This window comes from Drosophila navojoa, chromosome 2, assembly GCF_054131105.1.
Source record: "Drosophila navojoa isolate 15081-1374.11 chromosome 2, UAZ_NAV_1.0, whole genome shotgun sequence".
In the NCBI taxonomy this organism is placed as follows: domain Eukaryota; kingdom Metazoa; phylum Arthropoda; class Insecta; order Diptera; family Drosophilidae; genus Drosophila; species Drosophila navojoa.
Genome location: NC_142890.1, coordinates 17,135,364 through 17,151,296, shown reverse-complemented (window position 1 = coordinate 17,151,296; position 15,933 = coordinate 17,135,364). Strand labels below are relative to the sequence as shown.

At 44.7% G+C, this 15,933-nt stretch overlaps 1 protein-coding gene across 3 annotated transcripts; it reads right to left on the bottom strand.

Moving 5' to 3' along the window:
- Window positions 1–3,995: 3,995 nt before the first annotated feature.
- Window positions 3,996–8,935, bottom strand: Cpn (Calphotin). Of its 3 annotated transcripts, XM_089265480.1 has the most exons (6): window positions 8,648–8,935; window positions 7,818–8,125; window positions 6,990–7,571; window positions 6,702–6,935; window positions 4,344–6,359; window positions 3,996–4,269 (listed from the first exon to the last, which is right to left on the bottom strand). In XM_089265480.1, the coding sequence occupies exons 2-6, from the start codon at window positions 8,005–8,007 to the stop codon at window positions 4,067–4,069; spliced, it is 3,225 nt and encodes a 1,074-aa protein (XP_089121606.1). In that variant the 5' UTR covers window positions 8,008–8,125; window positions 8,648–8,935; the 3' UTR covers window positions 3,996–4,066. The 3 variants fall into 3 exon arrangements, with proteins under 3 accessions (XP_089121606.1, XP_089121607.1, XP_089121605.1); XM_089265481.1 differs by lacking the exon at window positions 8,648–8,935 and having other exon boundaries at window positions 6,702–6,818; window positions 6,975–7,571; window positions 7,818–8,491; XM_089265479.1 differs by lacking the exon at window positions 8,648–8,935 and having other exon boundaries at window positions 7,818–8,491.
- Window positions 8,936–15,933: the final 6,998 nt, after the last annotated feature.

Below are 15,933 nucleotides of genomic sequence, written 5' to 3'. Positions count from 1 at the left end.
ACCATTATTTAATTTTTTCTTTCTTGTTTTACCTTTTTTTTTGTGGTCCACAGTTGATAATTATAGAGATCCTAAAACGTTTGCCGCAGCCACAGCTGAAGTGGCCCATTATGTGGCATCAAATGAATGATAATCAGCCGGCTGATAGGACCCAAGAGGGGCAAGGGGCGTGGCTAGGCATGCCTGGCATTGTGCTTGTCATATGCTTGGCCACAGCATGTCCAAAGTTTTAAGTGAGTTCCCAGTGTGTGCTTGTGTGTGTGTGAGAATGAGAGAGTGTTGGGGCTTATGCGTTGCTCTGTTTAAGCCAGTTTAAGTGTCATAGCAGTTTTTCAGAGTGCTGCAGTGTGACACAAATATAACGCATACGTCATGTGTGGCAAGCAGAACAAAGTTAAAGTGTCCTCAAGTCCAACTTGTTGCCTTTTCAATATGAATATTTATTTCAATTAATAATTTAAAAGCTTTCCAGCAGCAGCCAGCCTTTTGATGAATCTTCAAGACATACGTACTTTGGCTTGTCATACTCATAGCTGAAAGTAAACTCTACTTGATTTAAGGCATAATGGGATTTGCGTGCCTCTTTAACAAATACTTGGGCAAGAGCGAAGCACTTTGCTCTGTCTCTCAATGGAGCTCAATTAAGTAGCTCTTAAGTGTGAGTGTGGGACTGGCTGCGCTGGGTGCGCAACTTCTGCACACCTTTCGCTTTCACAAGTCATTAATCACAGCAGCGCAAAAAGAGGGCAAACTTTAAAAGGCGAGTGGATCGCTAAGAAAAAAAAAAATAAATTGAAAATTGCATGCAGATACGCAGCAGAGATAAAAGAATGTGCGCTCAAATGGCTTAGCTGACTTAATTCGATTAAAGCAGAACAAACGCATTTCTGATTACAAAGAAACTCAAACGAGCATCGAATGGAGAAGGCAGCCCAGAGAGAGAGAGAGAGAAAGAGAGAGAGAGAGAGTGAGTAAGACGGACAACAATTACGCTGCAAATGAAGTTGTCATTGAGTTGGGCATTGGCTGGCCCTTAATTACGTTAAGCTCTAGCGCACAAAGAAGATGGCATGCGAATATTACGTATACGTGCCATCGTACACCGTCTACCCTTGGGGTGAAATGCAAACAATTCACGTCAATTAATTGTGGCTAGCCAGCGAACCGGTGAACACAAAGCCCTGACTCTAGCTCGACAGTAGTGCATCGCACATGGACAGCTACATGGATTATGATTAGCTCGGCCAAACAGACGGCCCCGAGGCGCAGGCTCCAGCAGGAGGAAATCTGCAATTGAAAATCGAAAACTGAGAGCTAAAAGCTGATGGCTGAAAACAGAAACAACAGCAGCTATAGCAACAGCCAGACCAAAAATAACTGGCAAAGACTAAGCTGAGTCAAAGTTGCAATGCAAATCCTCTCTGATACGGCCAGCCCCTGGCCTATTGCATGCGGCATGCGGCATGCGTCTAATCGTTGCTTTGGCTACAATTTCAGCCAGAGATAGGCGCAATTAAGTCAAAAATTTATTTGATGCCCAATCTGAAATGGACACGAAATCGAGCTGCATGCTGGCCAAATAATCATGGCCATTGTCTCGATTGTTGCTGCAGCTGTTGTGTCTGTCTGTCTGTCTGTGTGGCACATGAGGCGTTGTTCGAACTGGCTGCGAGACACACTGCATTAGCTTCAAGTGCAATGTGACAGCGGCATCGAGTCGAGTGTCAGCATTACTACCAGCCAGCCAGCCAGCCAGCCAGCCAGTCATATACTCGACTGTCCGTCCGTGCGGCCTGCTCTGTAGCTACCTCTGTGCTGCCAGCTAAGCTCTCGGCATCTGTCAGATATGCATGCTGACGGATTGATCCGGCACTCAGCACGACGCTCCACCGCTGAAGTGGGGCAGCTAAACGCTGCATGCATATTGCAGGCTCTGCTGTCCCCTGCGAGCCACTCGTCATGCGGCATAAATCAGCTGCAATTGTGGTGCAGGCAAACAATTTAATTGGCGATTAGTCCAGCTAATAAGATTGACTGAAATGCAGGCAGGTATGCAAATGAACAAATCGGAAAATATATGCAGAGAGTATGATATATAGGGGAAGAATACAATATGGAAAATATATAAATAATTACGTAAGCTGAGCTTTCACTTCAAGCACAAGGACTTTTATGTAGATTTATGGCTCGCTCAATGAGAACAACTTTCATTAAACTCCAATTTAATTTCCAATTGTATGCAGAGCATGCCATTCAGCTGGTAAAGCCGCTGGTAAACTTGTAAGCCCCATATAAGTAGCTTACACACAGTTCACAATCGAATGATAGTGAAAATGTTTTACAAATTTATCCTCTTACTCACTCCACTCTATTCTCTGCTACCTCTCCCTCTCTCTCTCTCTTTCTAACTCTTTTAGCAACAATAACGCATTTACACTTTCGGCCAGAGAGACCCCGCATAGGGCAATTGGATATCATTAATGCGGTTAAATTGTATAACCCACTGCTGTCAGAGGCTGCTTACTGGACCAAAACCAGACTGTGTATAAGTATAGGGCATGTATGTGTGAGTGTGTGTATGTGTGTGTTAGGTTTGGGAATTCTCTCTGTCAGGGTTTCGCATAACAGACATGTTCCAAGTGCCAAAAAAAGTCTGGCCAACATTTTTGGCTTTGCTCTTGCTTCAATTTTCCCTTTTAGTTTTCCTTCTTCTTTTTTTTTTTTGCTACACATTTAGCCGCAAGCCCAGACAGCCCTGGCTAAAAGAAGAAGCATACAACAACAACTCTGTTGTGTTGCTCTATTTGCAACATTTATGCTGTATGCTGTCGGTCGACTATGTCTATGTATGTGTGTGTGTGTGTGTGTGCTGGTCATTTTATTGTTTCCAGTCAAAATGGTCAAATGGAAATTTTGTTTTTAGCCCTTTCTTTTTTGTACGTTGCGATTTGCCTATAGATTTAGATTGAGCTGTCGTAGATGTTATTGAGGATTGTGCCGCCGTAACGAAAGGCCAGCAGAGGCAGCCAGACGGACAGTCGAACAATCGGATAGTCGGACAGCAACAGATATCGCCTGGCCATATCATGTTAGCTAAAGTTGGGTCGCTGTAAACCGAGTGATTAGAATAATCGCCGCTGGTGCCTTGGGGCCGTCTCCATGCGTACCCTTTGATATCGAACTAAATCCAATTCGTATTCAGCGTTGGCTCATAAAATTTCCAAGCCTTCAATTGTCAGTTTTTGGCACTGCTTAAACATTTTTATTACTCTCGCATGGGCTTAAGAGCGAAAGCTCTCTATTCCCAGGCAAAGTGAATTTTATGGCTTGTGCATTTTGCTCCAAAGGATCGATTTGGGCATTTTGGCCAGGCCAAAGTAGTCTGAAAGATAAATACATAAATATAAGATTACATATATATACATATATATAACAATTCATATGTATATATAATACATCTATATATTACATATACATTTATAATATTAGATATTTCATTATTGGTAATTAACTCGCAAGTAGCTGAAAGATATGTATGTATATATATATGTATATTTTTTTTCCAAACATGGAAAATTTATTCAACGCCTTTCCACTCGCTCTTCACAGTTTGCGCTGGTTTCGAGGCGATGCGACAAGAGGCGATGCTATAATTAATTTTCAAATTCAAGCATGTCCTACGCCACAAGTCGTCGAGCTACAGGGGCGAAGTGGGGTGATATTTAAGGGTTTGTTTGCACAGCAAATGCCGCCACAATCGTATAATTTTATTCAGATTTCGCTGTCAAAGCGCGAGCTGCAAATTTAGCATAGCTGGCAATTTGCTTGTCTGGGCTGTGGCTGTGTGCGGGGGGCGGGAAGATATATTATGAATGTGTCTGTAGTGCCACGCCTTGCAATTTATTTTCCATTGCGTAAAAGTGTCCAAAACTGCAAGTCGCACATTTGTTTTGGTCCCTCATGAGTTTTACGCGCAGCAGCAGATAAACGCAAGGTAAGGCAGTCCGCGAATATACTTTATTTATGAGTTTCGAGAAATTCAACAATTGCTAGATATATGGAAGAGTTACTTCTGGGCGACGCCCAAAATCTTCTCTATTTCGCAAATGCGATCCAGCACCTCCTGGTTGCGAGCTCTCTGATCCTTCAGCTTGTCGGATATGGCGTCTAGGGTAGCCGCAATGGCCAGCAGCGATAGATCTGTGGTATTCAGATCCCTGCGCGTCGGATGTATCTTTGCCACGGGCACAACTGCCGACGGATCCACATCTGAAATTGGTTGAATCAATAGATCTATAAAAAACTGTGTGAATACAATTGACTTAAAGCAATATATTTTCAACCTGAATCGGAAACAACTGTTGAATCCTCAGCCGATACTTGATCTGCCGCTGCTTCTGGGACGGCTTCTGAAGTCACCGCTGGATCTGCCGCAGGTGTCTCCACTTCTGCTACTGGAATTTCTACTGGAGCAGAAGTCTCAATGGCAGTGGCTGCCGCAGGCTCTGCAGCTGGAGATGGAGTCTCTTCAGGATCTACTTGAGTTCCCTCAGGTTCGGCTGTCGCAGCAGGAGTCTCCTCAACAACCGCTGGAGTTGGCTCTGAACTCTCTTCGGCAGCCACTGGAGCTGCTGCAGGCTCTGATTCCGGAGCAGGAGTCTCTTCCACTGGAATTGCCGTCGGCTCTGCAACTGGGGCTGAACTCTCCTCGACAGCCACTGGAGATGCAGCAGTTTCTGAGTCTGGAACTGGGGTCTCTACGACAGTTGTTTGAGTCTCTGTGAGCTCTGTTGCCGGAGTTGGAGTCTCCACTGAGGCTGCCACTAATTCTGCAACGGGTGCTAAAGTCTCCTCAGATGGAGCTACCACAATAGCTGCTGGCTCTTCTTGAGTCTCCATGACAGCTGCTGGCACTGATGGAGTCTCTACAGGGACTGAAGTCTCCTCAGCAGGAGTGGCCGCAAGTTCAGAAGTCTCCACGACAGCGATGGGTGCCACGACCGGTTCCGGTATTGGGGCTGCCACAGTAGCCTCTACTGGTGCCGGAGTCTCCACAACTGCTGCAGGCACCTCCACTGCATCTGCTTCCGACACAACTACCGGAGTTGCTGCCTCCACCACATTTGATTGAGTTTCCGTCGGCTCTGTTGCCGGAGTTTGTTCCTCTACGACAGCCTCTGGAGTCTCCAAGACTGCTACGGGAGCTCCGGCTATCACTGGAGCTGCTACGGGGGCTGCCGTCGAAGAGGGAGTCTCAACTACAGCTTCTGGAGCTACCGCTGACTCAGCTAATGGCACTGTAGTCTCCGCGACCGCAGCAGGAGCTGCCAATTGCTCAGTTATCGTAGTTGCCACTGCTGCTGTTTCGGGTACTGCAGTCTCTATGACTGCTGCAAGGGCTTCCACCGATGCAGAAGCTGCCACTGTTGCAGATGGAGTACCCACAACAGATTCGGGGGCTATCACCGGATCATTAACTGGATCAGCAACAGGAGTTTCAACGTCAGCTGTTGGAGCTGCGGCCGGCTCAGCTACCGGCGCTGTAGTCTCCACGACCGTATCAGAAGTTGGCGCTGCTGCTGGAGCTGCAACTGGTGTTACTTCGGCTAGGGGAGTCTCCACAACGGTTGCAGGAACTGCGTCCTGTATTACTACGGGCTCTGGAGTCTCTACAGCTGTTGCGACGGTTGTGATGGCGTCAGCTACAATTGCCACAACCTCTGCTACTGGTGACGCAACAGATTGTGCGGCTGGTCCTGGAGTATCCACAACTGGGTCTGCCGCCTGAGTTACTGGGGTTGCTACCGTTGATGCAGCTGGAGCGGGAACTGCTGCTGAAGCTGGTGCTGGTGCTGGTGCTGCTGCTGGTGCTTCTGCTGGTGCTTCTGCTGGCGTTGCTGCTGGTGTTGCTACCGTTGCATCTGCTGGTGTTGCTACCGGTGCTTCTGTTGGTGCTTCTGCTGGTGCTTGTGTTGGTGCTTCTGCTGGTTCTGCTACCGGTGCTTCTGCTGGTGCTGCTGTTTTTGCTGCTGCTGCTTCTGCTGCCGGTGCTTCTGCTGGTGCTGCTACCGGTGCTTCTGTCGGTGCTTCTGCTGGTGTTGCTACCGGTGCTTCTGCTGGTACTGCTGTTGGTGCTGCTGCTGCTTCTGCTGCCGGTGCTTCTGCTGGTGCTGCTACCGGTGCTTCTGTCGGTGCTTCTGCTGGTGTTGCTACCGGTGCTTCTGCTGGTACTGCTGTTGGTGCTGCTGCTGCTTCTACTGCCGGTGCTTCTGCTGGTGCTGCTACCGGTGCTTCTGTTGGTGCTTCTGCTGGTGCTTCTGCTGGTGCTGCTGCTGGTGCTTCTACTGGTTCTGCTACCGGTGCTTCTGCTGGTGCTACTGCTGCTGCTGGAGCTGCTGCTACTGGAGTTGCTGCTGCTGGAGCTGCTGCTACTGGAGCTGCTGCTGCTGGAGCTGCTGCTACTGGAGCTGCTGCTGCTGGAGCTGCTGCTACTGGAGCTGCTGCTGCTGGACCTGCTGTTGCTGGACCTGCTGTTGCTGGAGCTGCTGCTGGTGCAGCTACTGGAGCTGCTGCTGGTGCAGCTACTGGAGCTGCTGCTGGTGCAGCTACTGGAGCTGCTACTGGAGCTGCTGCTGGTGCAGCTACTGGAGCTGCTGCTGGTGCAGCTACTGGAGCTGCTGCTGGACTTGCTGCTGTTGGAGCTGCTGCTGCTGGAGCTGCTGCTGGTGCAGCTACTGGAGCTGCTGCTGGTGCTGCTGCTGGTACTCCTGCTGGAGCTGCTGCTGGTGCTGCTGCTGGAGCTGCTGCTGGTGCTGCTGCTGCTGCAGGAGTTCCTGCTGGTGCTGCTGTAGCTGCTGCTGCTGGAGTTGCTACTGCTGCTGCTGCTGCTGCTGGAGCTGGAGCTGCTGCTGGTGCTGCTGCTGGAGCTGCTGCTGGTGCTGCTGCTGGTGCAGCTACTGGAGCTGCTGCTGGACTTGCTGCTGTTGGAGCTGCTGCTGCTGGAGCTGCTGCTGGTGCAGCTACTGGAGCTGCTGCTGGTGCAGCTACTGGAGCTGCTGCTGGTGCAGCTACTGGAGCTGCTGCTGATGCAGCTACTGGAGCTGCTGCTGGTGCTGCTGCTGGTACTCCTGCTGGAGCTGCTGCTGGTGCTGCTGCTGGAGCTGCTGCTGGTGCTGCTGCTGCTGCAGGAGTTCCTGCTGGTGCTGCTGTAGCTGCTGCTGCTGGAGTTGCTACTGCTGCTGCTGCTGCTGCTGGAGTTGCTACTGCTGCTGCTGCTGCTGCTGGAGCTGGAGCTGCTGCTGGTGCTGCTGCTGGAGCTGCTGCTGGTGCTGCTGCTGGTGCTGGTGCTGCTGCTGCTGCTGCTGCTGGTGCTGTTGCTGGAGCTGCTGCTGGTGCTGCTGCTGGTGCTGCTGCTGCTGGACCTGCTGTTGCTGGAGCTGCTGCTGCTGGAGCTGCTGCTACTGGAGCTGCTGCTGGTGCAGCTACTGGAGCTGCTGGTGCAGCTACTGGAGCTGCTGCTGGAGCTGCTGCTGGTGCTGCTGCTGGTGCTGCTGCTGGTGCTGCTGATGGAGCTGCTGCTGCTGCTTGAGCTGCTGCTGCTGGTGCTGCTACTTGAGCTGCTGCTGGTGCTGCTACTTGAGCTGCTGCTGCTGCAGGAGTTCCTGCTGGTGCTGCTGTACCTGCTGCTGCTGGAGTTGCTACTGCTGCTGCTGCTGCTGCTGGAGCTGCTGCTGGAGCTGCTGCTGGTGCTGCTGCTGGTGCTGGAGCTGCTGCTGGAGCTGCTGCTGGTGCTGCTGCTGCTGGTGCTGCTGCTGGACCTGCTGCCGGTGCTGCTGCTGGAGCTGCTGCTGGTGCTGTTGCTGGTGCTGTTGCCGGAGCCACTGCTGGTGCTGTTGCCGGAGCCACTGCTGGTGCTGCTGTCGGTGCTGCTACTGGAGCTGTTTCAAGAGGCGCCACAGCAGCATCTGACGGTGCCGATATATTTGCTGGGGATGCTTGGGTTGCCATTACGTTTGCTCGGTTGTGGCTGTGTGGTATGTTGTTAATTGCTTTTTTTACACTTCTAAAAGTCTTTCATTTCCTGAAAATGTTCCGTCGACTTAATATTTGCAATTGTTTCTAAGCTCTTTTTGGCCCAAGTTAGAAAAAGAGAGGTTCAACAAATAGTCACTTTCATTACGAGCAAACAGGTCAAGGTGTATGGTATAAGCGAGAACAGATAAGGCGCTTAGCCTTGGCCTTCGGAAAAGTCAGTGGCCTGAACGAAAGCTACTTTTAAATATGATGCAACCGAAAGGAAAATTGCAATCGAAAAGGGGAAATTACAAGGCCCACGTGAGCTTACAACCAATTTGTCGTCATTCACGCCTCGATCGATAGACTGCAATGGATTTCCTATTGCATTGGCGCCACTTTGGCGAATGTCGTGAAAAAACGCTTGAATGAGCAGAAAAACTAGTGGAAATTTCTGGAAAACAATTTCAAATGATGAGAATATATGGAATAGTTAATATTAGTATATTCTGCACTAGATAAAGCCTCATGATAATTTAATGCAATTAAGTTATAATGTGATTGAGTGTCAATTTCACTCGAAGGATTTATGCTGTTGAAATATTTTCTGGATAAGAAATGTGTTGAATATTACTTGATTTTAAGTTTTAGTTTAAATGATTTATTTTATTTGTTATATTTATTTGAATTGCAAATTTGTTACGCCGTCGAACTATGCGATTGGAATAGACGCGTTGAACTGGCCCAAGCATTGTGTTTTCCCATTTTTCTATGCCTCTTTTCACTAATTTTCCTTCGCCGAGAAGCCCGACGAACGTTCATTGAGAACTTAAAGACTGAAAGAATGTATTTAAGCATGCGGAAAAACCTCGCTTTATGGTGGCTCGACTTAGGTCGGCTTTGTCTCTCTCTCTCATTCTCCATTTCATATATCAACAAGTGTCTGGGATAATTTCTAAGAGAAAAGCTACCACAGAGCAAACAACGACAATAAAAACTTTGTATATATCATGGCAATATAAAATTGTGTTTATTTGAAAAAAATAAATGATTTGATTGCCTTGCATATCGCTTACAGCTGCATGGCGCTCATGTGTAGCTAGTTATTTATTTAAAGCTGATTACTTTCTCGCAGTTGTCAACAAATTGTAATGTAGCTCCATCCAGTGGATATTTGGCAGACGGCATTCAATGTCTGACACTTTGACAAACTGCCACGCAGGAGCAGGAGCAGGAGCAGGAGCCGCTCAATCGGAACACATTAGCTGGTAGAAATGTAATCGCTGCGAACTAAGAAATAAATCTTTCAATTTTTCGAATGAATAAAGGATATAAATGCAGCCAAATGTGAAGCAATTCTCGATTGCAATGCATCCCACGCCGCCTCCTCGATGCTGCTACCAGTTTCAATAGAGTTGCACATGTCACGACAGTAGACAGGACTCTGTAGGGGTCCTGGGGGTGTACGCGAGTGTGGATGTGGATGGGGTTGACGATGAGGAGGAGGAGGAGGAGGACGTTGAGGATACAGATGCAGATGCAGATGCGGATGCGGATGGTTGGGGTAATGTGATCTGCGTACAATTTGCTGCCATCGCGACGTTTAAATCCCAACACACTTGAGACTTGATACTCTCGCAAATAGTTATACAATATCGCCAAGGCAAGCAATCGCGATGGGGCGTACAAAATAAAATAACGGATAAATAAAGGATGGAATAAAGAATTCATTCGCACAAATGCAAAATGCTTCTATGGAAATCATTCCAAGCCCCACTCAAACCTCAGAGCCAAGGCGCACGGCGCAAGGCGCAAGGCACAAGACACATCCGTCGGAGACACTGAGTTTGCCAGCCGTCGTTCCGAGATTGAATTGGCAGTTCAATTTCACGTATTATTGACATTTAAGACCGAGCATCGGATATAAACGGAGACCCGCTGCCGGCCAGACAGCTGAAGCTATTGTCTGCCTATTATTTCATGCGATAAATCAATCGAGTCGTGTGTGAAGAGCGTAAAGGATAATCGAAAGGACGACGGAAGGAAGCGTGCATTTCCGCACTCCTTGAATGGCCATCAAAGAGCAGCTATGCAAAAATTAAGCACATTGTCTGAATATTGATCTGAATGTCACTGAACCGCTTGAGGTACAACACATAAACTATTTTATACATTTTATTTATTCATATTAAATTTAAATTTTCTTTACAAAAAAAGAAACACTTGATATGTAAGTAATTACTGTCATTGGGCACGGACCGCAGGCAAATACAAATACAAATCAGAGCTCGAATCCCGATATAGCACTCCGATTCGATTCGATTCGATTCGGACTGAACGATCTGTGAGCAGGTTTTGCACGCTTCCGGGCGCATTTTGCTAAATTGCAAATATTTTCCAATTCGCATGCATCAGCAGCACGAAATGCAAACAATTTTGCCTGGCAGCCACAATGGCTCACAAAAAGGAAAACTATCAAAAACGAGCTGGCAATACAGTAGCCGACTTGTTAGATACCCTCTAATCAAAGCTGAAATGGAAAAATAAGAGATAATCATCTAAATATGTATCTCTCTTATATTTATTAGCTGTCATCTCATTGACAATTCAGCTATCTATAATAACTGACAAGCCAAGTATTCGCATAGACATCTCTATCCCATCTGCTGCTGAATTGGAGCCAAACTCAAGCTATCTACTCACGGCACTTGATTACGTACAGGGTATTTAAAGCACAGTCCCATTGAAATGGCTACAAAAAATGTGTAGGCCGAACGATTTTCCCGTGCTGTAGCTGCAATTTTTGCCGCGTTTGCCAACACTGGTTGCAGCTGCAACTGCAACTGCAGCTGCAATTTATTTTCGGTTTGATTGGTTTCTTTTTTCCCTGATTTTTCTTTTTTTTTTTTACCTTTTGCACGTGCTTAATTGCACTGTGAGAGGGGAGCTCAGGGAGATGGGGCTCGCTTGAAAGGTCGCGCTCATCAGGGGCTTTAATAAATTATTCAAATTAACACGCATCAGTCCGAACTGCTCGCACTAACTGATTGACTGACTGGCTGACTGAGTCACTGTCTGTCCGTTTGTCCGTCAGCTTTGTGGGTCTGATGCTGCGTGGGCGTGGCCACTGGTTTGTGCGTGTTAATGGACGCTGCGTGCCAACAGTTTGCGGTCTGCAAAAACCAACAGCAACAAAAAAGTAGCGAACGAAAATATAACTTCACACGCTGCTAAAAAGTAACACATTTCAACAAATACACACACACACACACACTCGCAATGGCATACCTATGAACACCTTTCGACCACACACTGTATGTGTGTATATAAAAAGGTAAATTTACTGCATATTTCACGCATTTTTATTTGCATTCACATGGGAATGTGCCAAGGGAAAGGGCCGCGGGGGCATGGGGCATGTGGCATGAGGCAAGGGGCAACGGGCAAGTAGGGTGCCGGCAGGGGGCGTCCACAGAGCGGCATTCGCATTCAGAGCTTTTGACACTTGACAACATGATTGTTTTTAAAGCCAGTGATAAATTATGCAGCACACAAAAATCTACTCGACACATACTAGCGCAAACAAACAAATTCCCAGCAGCGGCAAAAGGAAAATGTCCACACAATCACAACACAAAATGCTCATAGCAGAGAATTCCGCAAAGAGGTGAAATATTTGTTACTTGCTTTTGAAACCGAAACTTTTACAAATGAATAAAATTTCGATATCAATGTAGATGTTAAATGAAAAATAAATGGATTACTTTGTGCTGCCTTTGAAGGAAATATGCAGTGCAGAGTTCAGGAATCAGAGTTTTCTTTGATATGCAATTTTTAATTGAGTCAAAAAAGAAATCAAATGAAAATTTTAAATGACAATTGGAGATATATTTAAATGTACATTAAGATATATAAATATATTTAATGAATACTTGCATTTTTATGTGTTTACTAAGTAAATTTATATATTTATATACACGCATTTATATGTATTTAAATTTAATAAATATTTGCAGTTGTATGCATTCATTAAATATATTTATACATGTATTTTAATATAAACTAAAATTATTATTTGTATATATTTATTAAATAAATCTAGATACTTATATACATGCTTTTATATGCTTTCATTAAATATACTTTAATATACTTATATATATATCTCAATATAAACCGAAATGATTTAGGCACTCACACCAGCTAGATATTCCACTGGGAGCCATTGTAAAACATTCAGCGTATAATTTTTTAAGTTGTGGATTTTGAATTTAATCACAACGTATTTATGCCGTAATTGGCACAATGAAGCCGAGCTAAAAATGTTCATAAACTAATTAAGATCTCGTTCGAGCTGAGCCACGGAATTGCTCTTTATTGTTTGTTGCCATTTTTTTCGCCTTTTTCGCCATTTTCGCTTGACTTTTTGCATTCCTTTTGCAGCTGCTTGCGGTAAATTAGCTCGGCTGCCGCAATGTATTTAACGCAGCTCAAAGCCGAGCTGAAAGGGTTGCAGACGGAGGCTGTGCAAACAAATCTTGAAAGCCAGCGAGAGCCCGCCCACTTTTTGTTGTAGCTGGTAACTGGGCAATTCGCGTAACTTTTATCATTAGTCCGCTGGGAAATTTAACGGGCACTTAAGTTCCTCACTCGTTTTCAACTTATTTTCTCAGCTACTATTGTTTCGCCATTTTTTGCGCAATCTCGCGTTAGTTTTTCAGCTTGCTTCTAGGCGAAGGGGGGAGAGGGCAGCATGTAGAGAATGATTGGAGGGGTCAGAGAGAGGAGAGAGAGGGAGAGTGTGGAGCTGTTGCGGCTGTCACCTTTAACATTCGCTGCATCGAGCCAGCATTCCGCACCTCGACGGCGCACGGAGCACGGAGCACGGGGCGTATACGGAATGAACACGAAATTTATTTTATGCGCTATTTTCGGCCAGAGGCAGCAGCAGCCGTACAAACAGACCAAACAATCCAAAAAGGTTAGCTACATCGTTTATAAGAACTTTTCTTTCAATCTTTTTTTTTTTTTTTTCTTACTTTTATCAACTGTTTTTTGTTGCTGCTGCGAAGTTCTGCTCTGGCAGACCTACACTTTTATTTTAAGTTTCTTGTAGCATATATTGCTGCAATTTATTTTATTGCATTTCGTGTAGAGTCTTTTTTATTTAGGATTTAATTTAGTTTACGAATCGCTTCTCATGTTTGCCGAGCTGAGCACAGAAAATTATGCTTCACTCGGAAATTTAACAAGTTGCCAAGTTTTTAATATGAAGCCTCAAACTTTTTCGATTTGTATTTTTTGGCTCGGCCTTCTCTATCTTTTCTTGCATGAATTGGCGCTATAAAGTGTATCTTTATGTTTTGGGAGAAGCCATTTTGAGAGCCGCTGCGTCGGATTTGAAGTGAGCCACTTTTAATTAACGTCGTCAATAAACATAAATATGTCCCAGTTGAACGATGCCTGGGCCGTGCAGCTCATGGAACTTGTGCAGGAAGTTGGCTCAACGGTTGCTCAAGCAGTCGGCATATCTCATTGATGCATTTCGTTGACTGCTTCTGGTGACATTCTCTAAAATGGCTGGAAACCGAGCTTACGCACGTCCTTTCCGGCGCATTTCTTGGAATAATCTTACATGCGTATATCAAGTATACGTATGTGTCCAGAGCATACATATATTCACACTGCTGAATGGCTGCTATCAATGCTGTTTGCACCATGATACTGGCCATTAAACAACAACACTTCCGGCACACACACACACACACAGACACACACACACGCAGACACGTCCATTGTCATTTGCTAGCCAAATACTTGCAGCATGTTACAAAATTGCATGAGCTCGTGTCCACAGAGCCAAAAGTTCTGTCTCTATGGTTTCAGGCCAGGAGCTGGGGGCAGGCTTTAAGAAATGTCAATTACATTTGTCGATGTGGCCGTTGTTGCTGTTGCTGTTGTAGTTCTTGTTGCTGAAATTTCAAATTTTCATCCTCGGCCAAGCCTTTGCCAAGGCAAGGCTGAAACATGTCCGCATTCCGCTCATTCACTTCACTTCCACTCACCCACTCCGTGTGCCATTTGTTCAACGCTTCAAATATGCTCGACTCGGGTTTTGCTTTGTGGATTTGAGCACATGTCAAAATTTCAACCATTGATGTATGTACTCTTTGATAAAACTTCGAGAAAGGACCGCATGTATATAGTTTATGCATTTTTCACAGAATACAATAAATTTCTCATATACGATTGTCTTTTAACTTGAAGCTATTCTCTTGTTGAAGCTCAAACTATGCACTTAATCAAATTATTTATTTTATTGAGTTTCTGACTCTGGACTGGACTTTTTGCAACTATGAAACGAATTTTTGTTTTAAATAAAATTAAATAAACCTTAAATTGAAACAATTTATTGTTATAGAGAGTTTTAAAGTCTAACTCCTTTATAAGGATTCCCTACATTCCTTAGCATCTTGGGGCTCAAAAACCAATCACAAATGCTGCTCGCCTGCACATTCAAATATGCAAATTTAAACTTATAAAAATATATTGAATAATAATATAAATAAATAATAATATATATATTATGAATGGGTAATGAATGAATCAAATGAGCTCAAAGATTATTTACAAAATCCTAGAACAGTTCCCATAACAAACTCGAGTCAGAGAGAGTCTCGCCTTGACTAACATTTTGCGTTGGGTGTGTCACACATGCCGCACTGATTCGATTTTGATTTTCTGGGCACATTCCGTCTGGCGCGTTGTAGTCGAATCGTGCAACAAATGTTAACTGTGATTTGTGGCACTTTCCCAAGTGTCAAACTGATTTTGTGCTGAGCAAATTTACACAGGCAAACGCCGTGCCAGCTGTGCCTCGACTCTAAACAAACTGCAAAATATTACAATGGATCACAATATGAAACTCGTTTCATTTTGCGATTATATATCTCCATAGATGCCCATGCAGTTACTCGTTTAAAAATTACCCTAAGCACCAGTACGCCTCACTGAAGCAGCGGCTGCATTGCATTTTACCTATGAATCTCGATGCCAACTCGAGTCTCAAGTTTTTGCTTTGCCTTGGCAGCTGCTTCGCTTCCATTTGGAAATCTCCATTTATTGTATTGAGTGCATTGGTGCGTGCACAATTTATTTACCATTTCGAAATTTATTTCTATTTACCATTTATTATTTTTTATTATCTTTGCAAGATTTTGTATGAATGCCTTGTGGATAGAAATTATATGATAAGACTATGGCATATAATAAAATATAATTGTACTGTGAACAGTTACTCAGATGAGTAAATCTCTTCTTATTTGTAAGCTTTCGTTCCACATAATTGACTTTCTTTTATGTTAGTTTTATACAGGGTATTTTCAAGTCAACTACCATCTAGAGCTCGGCCGTATTTATTTGATTTTTATAAAGCTATTGAGTTTGATTTTGCTGAACTGCACTGCAATTGCACTCAAGCATTCTCTATGACGAGTTTTTGCTTGGCCATTCGACATGAACTCAGAGCTTAAGTCACTTGTTGTTGTTGAATGGTTCTTATATATATGTATATGTCAAATATAAATAAGTATATCTCTATATAACGTATAGCATATTGGGAAATAACACTAAGCGCCTTTTCAAGTTTAAGCTTATTTGACTGGCAATGCAATATTTTACAATTTTGGGCTTGGACAGTATTAATTCAGTTTGAATTGGGCCAAGTGAGGTAAGGCTAGGTCAAGCTTACTGTTTTAATATACTAATTTATTCCTGTTTAATAATTAAGAAGGTTTAACTCTGGCTTATGTTAAACTGAGTTAATCCATAACTCTCAACCTCTGTTTGATTTCGATAAGCACTAATTATCATTTCGTTAGATCTCATGTCTTTGAAATTGGCATTTACAACTGAAGTTTA